Source organism: Lactuca sativa, chromosome 4 (genome assembly GCF_002870075.4).
Source record: "Lactuca sativa cultivar Salinas chromosome 4, Lsat_Salinas_v11, whole genome shotgun sequence".
NCBI lineage: Eukaryota > Viridiplantae > Streptophyta > Magnoliopsida > Asterales > Asteraceae > Lactuca > Lactuca sativa.
The window spans coordinates 65,871,204-65,885,042 of record NC_056626.2 but is presented as its reverse complement, the minus strand read 5'-3'; the positions used below and the strand labels follow the sequence as shown (position 1 = coordinate 65,885,042).

At 37.7% G+C, this 13,839-nt stretch overlaps 1 protein-coding gene across 1 annotated transcript; it reads right to left on the bottom strand.

Moving 5' to 3' along the window:
* Window positions 1-644: 644 nt before the first annotated feature.
* Window positions 645-1,371, bottom strand: LOC111883642 (uncharacterized). The gene has a single exon (XM_023879962.3). The coding sequence runs from the start codon at window positions 1,248-1,250 to the stop codon at window positions 828-830; it is 423 nt and encodes a 140-aa protein (XP_023735730.1). The 5' UTR covers window positions 1,251-1,371; the 3' UTR covers window positions 645-827.
* Window positions 1,372-13,839: the final 12,468 nt, after the last annotated feature.

Genomic DNA, 13,839 nt, shown 5'->3' with positions numbered 1-13,839 from the left:
CATACCCATCGATACCCATTTCTTCTATTATTTATTTGTATCAAAATATCATAATAGGATCATGATAGAGCTACATAGAATATGCCATTTGTCAGTCCAATTATGTTAATTTTGGTCCACAATAGATTTCTCATTTATAAAGTAAGTAGTCAATAAAGCCTAATGAATTTATCATTCTCTCTAATAAATGAAGGTTTCTTTTGCCACTTGTCACACTCTCATGCATTATGCCACATGTCATTTTGTCATAATATTGTGATATTTATTTTCCACTTGTTATTTACTTCATTTATCATTATTGAATATATACCATTAATTTAGTTTATATAAATTAAACATACCATAATAACTATATTAATTTGAAATTTTAAATTTTAAATTTTAAATTTCAAACTTCAATTTCAATTTTAAATAAATTTACAATTGAAACATTCGTATTTAAAATTTTATTATAATTAACACATTTAATACACGGGCCTTACATCTAAACACATAATTTTAATTTAATTGTTTAATTTTTTTTTAATTTATACGTATTTCAAATTTTAAATTCAAATAAAACTTTCTGTTTAATCATTTGTATTTAATATTTTATTTTAATCGACCTGTATACGGATATCACAATTAGTTTGTCAACAAAGAACAGTGAAAAATAATGTGTCATAGATAAGCGAAAAATACAGATACAAATTACAATATTTCAATTGAGAGATCATACCAAATATCACAATATGATACATTCAACATAGAGAGCAAGTAACGACTTATCATTCTGCCTCACAAACTTCGAAATAATAAATGTCGATCCAATTTCATGAAACTCCATATCAAGAACTGTTTGCGATTCTAGCAGCTTCGTGATCGGCGGCAAGTTTGAAAAAACTGTTTTCATCTTCCACCGCCATCTGAATCGGCGACGATCCGAGTCCATCAGCAACAGCGAGCATGATCTTCTTCACTTCCGATCTGAACTCATCAATGTCAACGGTGCCATTGTTGTCTTCATCGAAGCTTCGGAAAATCGACTCATACAGCAGCGTTACTTCCTCCGGTGGCGTAGCCTTATCCACACCAAAATCTGTCTCTAGAAACCGCGTTGTCTCGAACGCTTTTCGCATCTCGGATCTCGATAAAACCCCGTCGTTGTTGGTGTCGAGAAGCACGAATTGCTTGTCCACTGCGGTTCTGAACTGAACATCGTCGTTCACAAAAGCTTGCACCGTTGGTCCGTCAATGATTATCACCCCCATTTCGTTGTGTTTTTTTATCTGCAAATGCAAACTGTGAAAATACGAGAAGAATTGTGATTTGTGAATTGCAGATACGATGACGGAAGAATTTATGAAGACCAGTTATGAAATTTGGCAAATTTTCATCTTGGGTTTTATGATTCTCCTTTTTACGTCCTTCTACTTTGAATATAACAACGGATCTCATTTTTAATGCTTAAATTTAATTATATGATGTAGTTTATGTTTTTTACCAAAGTTGTAAACATCGTTTGACGTTAGTTCGACGGTCGACTGGTGTTAAGGGATTAATCGGTCTTGGCGGGGATCAATCGATGATTAATCTGGGACCATAGATTATTAATAAAATATTAAAATTAATTAAATATTAATATATCTTAAGAAACACAAATACTTCAAAATTAGAAAATAAGAAAAATTGTAATTTGGAAATTTGGAAATAGGAAAAATATGAACATTTTGGTATAATATTTGAAATTTTGAAAATTTGAAAATTTTGGAGTAAAAAAAGAAAGTTGGTTTTTTGAATTTTTTAAAATTTTTTTGACCTTTTTTTTAACTTTTTTTCGACTTTTTTTTGACTTTTTTCGACTTTTGTTGACCGATTAATCCCGTCAAACCCGATTAATCCTAAATTCCCGATTAATGTCTTAATCCTCAACGGTTGGAGAACGCCTAACGATTAATCCAAGATTAATTGCCGATTAATCCCGATTTCTGCAACCATGATTTTTACTTTAAATCACACCACAATGTTAACATCCCTAATACACTATACTATAGAAGTTTAGGTGCAAAACTAGACGTAGGTAGAAAGTGTATGGGTCATTGTGTTATTTCTTTATAATAATCGATTTTTATATATTATTATTGGTTATATCGCAACGTATGCTTTTGTTTGTTAAATCTGCCACGCATATCACATTGATCACGTGGATCAATAAAAACTCATTAATCTAATGCGAAGCATATTTGGCTATAAACTCATTAATCTAATGCCAAGCATATTTGGCTATGAGAGTAAACATGTTGGGTTGACCCATGCTTGACCTAGATTCAACATAGGGTTAGCTGATAATATAACGAATCATTTGTAAGTTCCAACTTGATTTGATAATTAAAAGATTGAAAACCCTCACATTAAATCCGGATATTGTACTCGAAGTTCACAATGTTTTTGCAAACTATAATATTGGAAATAAATTATTATTATCTGATAACATTATTTAATTTTTAGAGAGATTTGAGTCTCACTATAAGACTTCAATCCATGTTGGTAAAAGATTAAAGTTGGCTTGAAAGAGTTTTGAGTGAGATGCTTTGACTAAGACATAAGAAAATTATAAATTTGCTGTAATTTTGTGGAAAGATATCGTATAAGAAGACGTTGATGTAGAGTAGACTGAAGATTTAGCCAATACTTTCATAAACAATAGAAAAACTGAGTCTAAAAAATACACAACTAAAAATATATCGTAACTTTTGACCTGTCAGGTTTGGAGATCTATGATATATTGTCGGAAAAGAGCTCCTAAGGCCACTCGGAGTGGCTTTGGCAAGCACTTCGCTAGCTCGGCGAACACCAGACCAAACCCTCGGCATGCCGAGCTCGGCTCTGCAACTCGGCTAATAGTTATTGATGAAAGAGAGTGTATTGGGTTAAATGTTTGTGAACATTGGAGGGTGCTTGTGACCGTTTTTTTCAAAAAAAAAAAATCAAAAAATCCTCCATTTTTACCCAATATAAATATTAAATACTAAATTAATCGTGGATTAATCGTTTGGCGTTTTTTCAATCTTTTAATTGTTTACCCAAGGAAACAACCAAGATTGTCCAACTTTTTTCCGAAAAATTACACAGCGTTTTTTCAACGAGATGTATCTTGGAGACTACCGGAAAAATACCAAATTTATTACAAGTGGATAAATGTCAACAAAGTGGTGATGGAGTTTAATGGAGTGTTTTTGTGACATCCCCATTTTCACGGCCAGAAAAGACCGATTTTGTTTATACTTTGTTTGAAAATCAGAGTAACATTTTAAATAAAAGTGTTGCGAAATTTGTCCCAAAACAAATATGATAAAGATTTATCAAAAGCATTTCCAAGGAAATGTATTACATTAAAAGACTTGGGATGTCATGTTCGATACAGATCAAAAGCATAAACAGTATAATATAAGCCTTACTACATTATTTCGTATCTACAGGCCTATATCCGTAATCCCTCATCCAAAACATCATATCTATGCTCATGCGCCACTACCTGTAATACAAGAAACTGAGTGGGTCAGGCTGGGGAGCCTGGTGAGCACATAGGGTTTTCAACCCACAATAAATAAGTTTATTAATTTCATCCATCAACAATAACCCGATTACCCATTCCCGTTATCCTCACTTTACGTCCCTAAACACCTATCATAAGGGACCTAGCCTAAGGATCATCATCGGGATGGACACTACTGCTAAGGGGATTCCTCAGCAATAAATGTCCTAAAGGCAACCATGTGGGGATGGAGTACACCGTTGAACACATCGTTCACAAACACCTACAGGTTGCGAGCCTGCTAATGTTCCACTGGACTGTCTAGAAGAGTCCGTGGTCGTCATCCATACTCCGCTAGATGACAGAATCAACAACATCAACATCGATGTCTCTCATCATTTTATCACACATCACCTATTACATCTACCCATGTTTTACCCCAACATTTTCGTAGATATAAAATAAATATACAGTTTAAATCATTGAAAACATGTATAACAATGTTCATCCAGCATATATAGCAAGTTTATGCACACATAGCACGTAATTTATATAAAATACTTCATATCTATGTGTAAGCTGAAAGTGACTATGCACTCACCTGAAAGGTGGTGATTCAGCACTCGGACAACGCTTCGATACTCTTAAAACAATTTTCCTTCGATAAAACCTAGTATCAATACCACTAGGGTTTAGTGTAACGATAACCGCGACAAATTAATAGTCCGACTATTATTATTATTATTATTATATAAGCGTTAAATAACACTCAATATAACTCATAATAATAACCCAAATAATTATTTTAAGGACCTAATAACATTCCTATAATTATTTGAAAGCTATATTAAAAATTGCATAAGCGTAGCTCACTTACAACGGATTTTAAAGAAAACCGGGCTTTGCTCGGAGCAGCGTTTCCGAAACCGAAAGACTCTCTTCTCGGGACTTCGGGAGCCTCGGGGCCTCCTTCGGATGCTAGGGGGTTTACCTAGACTTTAGGGGGACTTAGGGAGCTTAGAGAGAGTGTGTAGAGAGAGAAAGAGAAGTTGGAAGGTGTGAGAAATGAAGGTGCCCCGACTCTCTTTTTATAGGTTGGAAAAGCCAAAAACTTGTTGAGTTCCAGGACAGGCGTCACCATCTGGTGGCTAGCCTTGGGGAGGAAGCAACAGCCAGGATTATGCCACGTCACCCGATTTCGCATAACAACCTCCTGACTTAGAAAAATCATAACTCTCGCATACGAGCTTTGTTTTTGACGTTATATTTTTTCCACGCGTAGGTAAAAACAAGATATACAACTTTTATTTAGACTTCGTCGGCTAATTCTCGACCGATCTTAAATTTAACAGTAGGAGGAGATTAGACTGCTAAATGACCGCGAAGAATTTGTAACTCCTTCATACAGACTCCGTTTTCGTCTTTCTTTTTACCTTTGAGTTCCTATTAATGAGATCTTCAACTCTCATTTAAGGGTTGATCCCTGTTTAAAGAAAATGATGCCCCCATTTGATCATCCTTATCAGCCACCATAGCCTCTCTAAACGCTAATTCCGAGTTTGACTTGCTTGTGTGAGTTTTTCAAGCTTTTTGAGTGTTCTTGGTGCTTTTAGTTTAAGAAGGAGACTAGAGGGGAAGGAATGGGTGCTAGCAAGCTTCTAGATCCAAAAACCTATTCTCTTGGTGCATCATTTTCAGGTATAAAATCTATATCTTGATAAGCTTTTCATTATATCTTCATGGTTGAAGTTTTGTGACCTTTTATCCCTAAGATTGGATATTTATGAGTTTGGAGCACTCTAGGGAATTGTAGATGTGCTTTCATGCGTTTTAGCATCTATAGATTCATAAAAATGATTGCTTGATCATTCCCTTTGGCTCGTGCATGCATAAAGTAGCTTATAGTGTGTTAGAAGTTAAAGATTGTTGGATTGGGTCCTTCCTAGCCATGAAAAGGCTTAAAGCCAATGACTTTATGGGTTAAGATATCTTAGAATAGTTAGATCTGAGGTTGGGTTAGTTTTCTTAAGGGATTAAGACACAAAGTTGGTGAAAGTAGAAGGAGACGGAGTACGCTAGCCATACTCCTAGCTACGCCCCGTGTAGCCGGTTCCGCCCCCGATGGATTCTGATTGTGTTGTACCCCCCCCCCCCCCCCCCCCCCGCATAAAGAAGTGTACGCCCAACGTACATGCAGGGTAGTTGACTTCATTGAATTTTGACCCTTGGTCAAGATTTTACATTTTGGACCATGAGAAGGGAAAAATAGTATTTTTTTTTCCTTAGAAGATTTAGTTATGGGATTTGGACTCACAAGTTGAGTTTTGGACCTTAATTATTAATTAGGGTTTCACAGCAGGGAAGCAGGCTTGTGTGGATCTTACTGGAGTCTCTCCTCTCGGCGGTTTGCGGAGCGGGGGTTTCACAGCAGGGCATGCTGCTTTGAAGGCCGCAACATGCAAAGTGGCAAAGCACGAGAATACATGTACAGAAAATCAACATGTGTTTATACCTTTTGCATTTTATACATTTGGTTTTCTCGCACCAGAGGCGGTCGAGCTCCTCAAAAGAGTCCAACGGATCATGCATTCTAATGTTATATCTCCTAGATCCACAGATGTTGTATTCAAAAGGATTAGTTTTGCCATCCAGAAAGGGCTAGTGGCATAGCTTATTGCCTGTTCGCCTTCCATCGATATGTATTGAACTAACTATTTAATATATTATTTCAAAAATACGATTAAAGTTAATTATTTTGTTGATTAGGAGGAGTCTATATCCGGCAGTTCGGGTGTGAGATTTACTTGTCGTATGTATCAGGTGCGTCTCCTTACTTATTCTTACATGTTTGGTAGAATAGTTGTATTTATGATGACCAAATGGTTCTAGCTGTTATTATTATGTTATGTTGTTTATATGTGACTAAGACTGATGAAAGTCTCCAGCACTGGGACTATTGATGGTCGCTAGGGTTGCTGATAACCCATAGTTTTTTATTTATACAGTGTTGTATGTGGTATCTTGGGGAACTCACTAAGTTTCGTGCTTACATTTGTTGATTTATATGTAGCAGGTACTTATGAGGACCGCGAGAAGGCGAATGTCTAATTGTACACACTCGTTGGGAGATTTACTACTAGGAGAGTTTATGAACTTTGATATTTGTGATAATGGTTGTTTCGAATAATTATGTATTTGATAACTTGGCTTGTGAAACCTTGAATTGGGTAAATTAAAAATGAAAAACTTGGGCTAAAATTTGAGGTGTTACAATAGGATTCTTGCAGCACCTACACGAAAGTAAAACACAAGGTCAAGTCTTTAAACTAACAAATCGTCAATGCTTTACCAATTTCCAATTTGATTCAAGAACATTTGTTGAGTTTTCTTTCATAAATGTTTGGCTTTTCTTGAAATTGAATAGATATGATAGACACTTACACATTTCTAATTAGTTATCTTTGTGATGAATGTTAGAGATATGTATCCCCCATCCATCAATACCGAAACCTAAATCTAATAGGGAACCATTTAGCCTCGCAGAAACATATGACAATTGTGAACATATTGTTATATTTTTATACTAAAATTAGAAAGGGAACAAGATCAGCTCAAAATTGTAACTAAATCAGCTTTCCATACCTTAAATTCAAGCTCTTAAACGCCAAATGGAAAGGGTTTTTCACAAAGTAAAAGAATAAAAAGGTGAATAGATTAATGAGGTTCTCATACCTAAAAACAAAGCAATACAATATTCAAAAATTGGGTTCTCATTCCTCCGAATATATTTTCTTTGCTTTAAAAACAATTTCATTAACTAAGATATGCATTCAAAGAATCGATTGTCGATAACGATAATAAATTGAAAGATTAAGTAAATTCGATTTAATAGTTTAGAAATTGAAACAACTATATAAGTGTACCCATTTCAACTTTTCAAGATGGAGCGCAACTATTTGGGGAATAAATAAGTAGAAATCACATCTATACAGTCGTAGCCGAGCACTATATTCCGGCAGTCATCGGGTGGAACGCTGCAATTACATGCTCAGGCGACTAGCACTGCCATGCTGAGATGCTTCACTTGTTGCAATACCGACCCTCTTATTTATCCAGACCTGAACGACTATCAATTTCTTTTGTGACTCATTATCACAAACACACACACGAACAAGGATATACAGATAACACTCATGCCAACTTCTTGAAAGGACTTCTAATTTCTTGAAAGCTACAAAATACACAAATGAAAAATCGTAAAAGGAACCTTAAATCGATTAAGAGAAGCAGTGGAGGAAATATGGAAGGGATGAGAAAATGGGAAATCTGGGATCGAATAAAAATATAGGATATCCATCTGATTGGAAGATGTAAGGAGGTGAAGGAGATGGAATTTATCTTCATGACATAAATGTTATTGTTCATTACAAGTGTGTAAACACCTGATTGGAAGCGGAAAGAGGTGAGGGAAAAATAGGGACTAAAATTCGCAATCTTTAAAACTATTATGATCAAAATCTGAATCACATAAAAGGAGTTGTTCCTAAGTTGCATAAGATTTAATATACATGATTAATGATTAATATAGACGTTATAAATTCGGCAATGCTCGCCAAATGCAGTTTCCTATATATAATGTTTTATATAAGTATTTATGGGCATTTTGAAATTTATCAATACATCACTTTTGCCGTTTATTTAACAATTGCATTTTTCTTAGTTCTATTTTGCATTAGATTTAGATGTTTGATATCCACATAGTGGAGTAGCATAGAACCATTTATACTTGCCTTATTCATCTTTACCTTCTTAACCCCTTGGATGTATTTGTTTTTGACCTCCTTTCGGTATTGTATTTTCTTGATTTTGTTAAGGTAATGTATAGTCCTAGAACAATTTTGCGTCATATTAAAAACAATTTCATATAGTATAAGGAAAATGTCATTGTAGCACAATGAACTTATGTGTTTTATCTGTCTTGACCAATTATGTTTATTTTACAAATAGGTCAACTAACTGTTACTGTACATGTAAATTAAGCCATTAGCGTTAGTTTTTAACCATTCCTCCGTTAACCAATTTTATAAATTATACAAATGGCCTCTATGTTTTAAATTTCTTTCGTAGTTGGTCATTACCAGCCATGGTTTAAATGACACGACTAATACTACCACAATTCTAAAACTCTGGGGACCAAAGTGTAACATTGTCATCGTCTTCCATAAATTCTTTCGTATCCCAACTTACCCCATGCTCCTTCACAATCGATCGAATATGTTAAATAGGATAAATTTATTGTTATTCATAATTTGTTGGTATTACGTTATTTTTGATATTTAAAAGCCTAATAAAACATCAGTCACACTATTTTCTTACTTGAACTTGATGAAATCCTCAAAAGCCCTACCCCTAAATCGACAGAGAAACCAGTCGTTTGCACGGGGTGCCATAACTTGAGGACCTATAGGAACTTGAAGGATCAAACCGTCGAAAACCTGCTACTTGATTTCGACTTCGATCATACAGTCGAAAGGAGGTTGAGTTCGGTTTCAGGTCTCGTCGTTTGGGTTTACCAGTTAATGGGGCAATCTTTTCTTGTGTTCTTAAAATATGTGGAAGCTTATGCGCTCAAATAATAGGCAAACAAATACATTGCGATTAAATAAAATACAGTTTTAATGAGGATGTTAGCGCTGGCACTTCCATCATTGATATGTACATGAAAACTGAATCGATTTCAATGGATGAAAAGGTATTCGATGAAATTCCTGACCAAAATGTGGTGTATTAGAATTCATTGCTTACAGGGTATTCATTAAAGGGACTACACGATCAGGTTATAAACCTTTTTCTGCAAATACAAACAGAAGGAATCAAACATAACCCATTCACATTTGCTACTGTTCTTGGAGCTTTAGCTGACAATGGTGTAGTTGTGAAAAGGAATGCAGGTTCATACCATGGTTGTCAAATTTGGCTTTGAGCTAACTACAAATGTGTGTGATTCATTGATTAGTATGTATTCAAAATCAGGAATGATCAGATATGCAAGATCCGTGTTTAATTATATGGAAGTTAGAGATGCAGTTTCATGGAATGGAATGATATAAAGTCTTGTAACAAATGGACAAGATTTGCTCTCCCTTGATATCTTCCATAAAATTAGACTTTCAGGGGTAAAACTCAAACGAACCATCTTTGTAACAATACTAAAAGTATGTGCTAACATCAAAGAAAAGTTTACTTATTATTTGGTTTGGTGTTTATAGAATCTAATGGTATGTTTCGTGTTTCAACCATATTTAATGGGGAGGATAATACCAATCTTACACTGTGGTCCCCAGAGTTTCTAAAATTTGACAGTTTTGATCGTGTAATTTAAACCATAGTTGTTAAGGACCAACTATGAAAAAAATTTAAAACATAGGGCCATTCGTGTAATTTAGAAAGTTGGTTAATGGATGAATGGTTAAAAACTAACGATAATGGCTTAATTGACATGTACAATAACAGTTAGATGACCTATTGCGCAAACAAAAACATAATTGGTCAATTAGGATAAAACACATAAGCCCACTTCACAGATTTAGTAAAATTTGCAATGGGCATTTGCGGAATTATCGGAAAAATAAAAAACAAACACTATTTTATGGCACAATATAAAACATAGTCAATAAATTTGTCTTTTTCTCTAAATTACTTCTGTAACGACCCGTCTCTGGTATGTTGCTTCCATGATATTTATTTAGAAGTTTTCTAGAGGGACTCGGCAAGTTTATAGCCCGACTCATCGAGTAGGGACGGGATTTTGAGCACGTGTAAGTCGGCGACTCGGCGAGTCCATATTCGAGACTCGGCGAGTCTGCTTGCCAGGAAAAAACCCTAAATCCCCGGGTTGCTCACTATTTAAGCAGTGTTTTGTGCCCCAAACTCGCCTCCCTCACCCTCAGAGAGCCTGTGAGAAACCCTAAACCATCCCTTGATTTATTAAAGTGTTTTCGTGTGAATTCTTGAAGGCTTGAAGAAGAAAAAGAAGAAAGGTCCAAAGAGAAGAGGTGTAGAGCAAAGATCCAAGGTCAAAATCAGAGTTCATTGAGGTATTTCTCGGATTCCTTCTGTTTTATGCTTTAAACCTCCATTAGAACACTTCTAGGGCTAGTTTGATGTATTTTCCAAACCTTGTAGTTGTATGGATGCCTTAATAGGTCGAGATATCTCTAGATCTGTTCATTTAGGAGTTGTAGAGCCCGGATCTATTGCCTTTTTGAAGATGTTTTGCATGAGAACCCTAGATCTAGCCTTTATTATGCTTTTTGAGCCTTATAATCTTCATGGATGCTTATGGGCACGTAAAGATAGAATCTTTACGTGCTAATCGAGCTAAGGGATCCCAAATCTATAAGTTTTATACGCTGGATTCAAGCAGAATCGAGTTTAGAGTAGCTGCAAGCAAACGACTCGGCGAGTCGAGTCGCGAGTCCCCAATTTTCCCCTTTTTGAGTGATGCCGAGTGGGGACCAGTGAGTAGTAGAGTGGACTCAGTGAGTTGGAGGCCAGACTCAGTAATGGAGGGACTCGACGAGTTGTTCATACAAATCGGCGAGTCCAAGACAATCTTCTTAGCTCAAGAACAACTCGTCGAGTTGTTCATACGACTCGGCGAGTCGGATGCAGATTGCCTGAGTTTTAGAATCGAAAGGGAACTCGTCGAGTTGATGCCATACTCGACGAGTAGCCACGAGTAGGGTTGAGAAGTGAGAATAGAGACTCAGCGAGTTGGCGGCCCAACTCGGCGAGTCAGGTCAACTGTAGGTTGACTTTGACCGGGAGAGTTGACTTTGACCAGGGGTAAAAGAGTCATTTTACCCCAATGTAGTGATTAGTATTTGATTGAGTGTGTTTATGGAATTGTAGCCAGGGAGATACCGGAGCAGCAGCAGATAGCTTCCAGAGCCATACACACAGCAGCTAGTTCACGAGGTGAGTTTCCTTCCAGTAGGAACGGGTCTACAGCCACAATGCCGGCCCGTTTAGTTAGCAGTAGTTCCGGACTTCAGTCAGATGCAGTAGTTAGAGTGCTTGATGTCTTTGTGATTCAAGCATGTTTTGTGTTATGTGTTCCGGACTTCGGTCCGATGCAGTATTGTGTTAGCAAATACGTGTTTATGTTATGCTATGTTCAGACAGTTCCGGACTACGGTCCGATGCAGTTAGTTCCGGACTCCGGTCCGATACAAGGGACAAGGTCCCAGTCGGTTCCGGACTTCGTTCCGATGCAACTAGTTCCAGACTTCGGTCCGATGCAGTCAGTTCCGGACTTCGGTCCGATGCAGTTAGTTCCGGACTTCGGTCCGATGCAGTCAGTCCCGGATTTCAGTCTGATGCAGTGGGCAAGGCTCAGTATGTGCTTTATTTGTTATTGTGTGGTATGTGGTAGTTTGGGGGAGCTCACTAAGCTTCGTGCTTACGGTTTCAGTTTTTGGTTTCAGGTACTTCCGCAAGTAAAGGGAAGAGCTCGGGATGATGGCACACACCACAGCTTCAGTTTTGTCCTGGGAGTTGATTCAGTTTCTTAGATATGTTTTGATACAGTTGTGACACAGTTTTTCTCACAGTATTTTAGTATGGTTTGAGATACGCAGCGTATGGTTTTGTTATGTGATACTCAGTTTTATGATTTTTGGTTATATTAAAAATGAAATTTTCGGGTCGTATTTTTGGGATGTTTCAAGTTGGTATCAGAGCCTTGGTTTGAGGGATTCGGATACACTTTTGGGTGTATCTGAACTCAAACTAAGGGAAAAATAAAAAAAAAATTCAAAAGGAAAATGTTTTCGATAGAATTTTAAAAAGCACTTAGAAAGAAAAAAATTTTTAAACGAGATAAGGGTGTGGTGCATGCGATCAGCCGAGCTCAAGTAAGTACTCCCAAATTACCCATACAAGTTTATTAGTTCAGTTTCAGTTTTAGTTCCAGTTTCAGGATTTAGGAGGATGCCTTATGTGCCTGCTATACGTGTTTCAGCTTTATGAGAATTGCATGCTAGTATTGAGTAGACAGTAGTAGGATAGGCTGTTTAGGTTATGCCTGATAGTATGAGTTTAGCATTGTATGTTAGTACAGTTTTCTCGTTATGAGGATAGAATTGCTTGAGTAGTTTCTTGTGTCCGAATGCTGCTTGCTTTGTGCTTTGTGGGACTCCGAGTGATGGGAGTTAGCCATTAGGTGAATACGTCACGACACATGTGATCATGGTTGAATAATCTCAGAGTGTGGGATTTGGCCCTATTGCGCAACTCTTGTTTGCGTCCAACCGTTGTAGGGACGAGCTTTTTACTCGAAGGATTATCTGAGCCTCATCACATGTGATGGTATTCAGGTGATGGCTAATTAGCATTATAAGGAGGCCTTCAGCAGCTGAGGACTGGTTTGAGTGGAGTCAGAGATTTCCCTAGGGCAAGCCTAGGATGAGAGTAGCAGAGATCAGTAGTAGTAGTAGTGATTTGGTGGAGTCAAGGCAGTTCTTGAGGAAAGTACGGATAGACGTGGAAGGTAGTATGGGCCCGTACTACTGAAAACAGAGGATCCGTACTCGAATCAAGGAAGGCTGAGGCAAGACCAGAAAGCTAGTAGTAGCATCAATGATCCCTTGAGATATTTCAGTTTTCTGATGTTGCCTTGATGTGTTTCAGAATGGTGGTTTTACGTTCGAGGCTAGCAGACGGCAGTACCGGTGCCAGGGAGGGATCAGGATCAGGCTCGGGGGCCGAGCATATGGATGAGCAGACCAGAGAGTTTCTTTCTTCAGAGATTACTCGTATCATACTGGAGCAGACTCCTGTGATCTTTGGTTCGATCAAGGAGGGTATCCTAGAGCTGATGGATGAGAGGTTGGGCACCTTCCGTGCCGAGGTGGCGGCCATGATGGGGTCGCGCACACTTACTTTCAGGGAGTTTAGGGCATGTGGAGCTCCAAATTACCATGGGGCGCGGGACCCCATAGCGAGTACTAGATGGTTGGCGGATGTGGCCAACGCTTTCCGCACGAGTAGGTGTCCTGAGGGGGACAAGGTTAGATTGGCGTCCTGTCTTCTGAAGGACAGGGCACGGGATTGGTGGGAAGAGGTCGGACATACCATTGGAGATGATGTAGTGCTAGATGCCATGACCTGGGCTGATTTCTCTACCAGGTTCAGGGCGGAGTTTGCACCGGTTATTGAGGTGCAGTAGTTAGCTAGAGAGTTTCAGGACCTCACCCAGACTACAGAGACCGTGGCGGAGATTACCGCCAAGTTCCGGGAGAGGGCTCTTCTCGTTCCTCAGT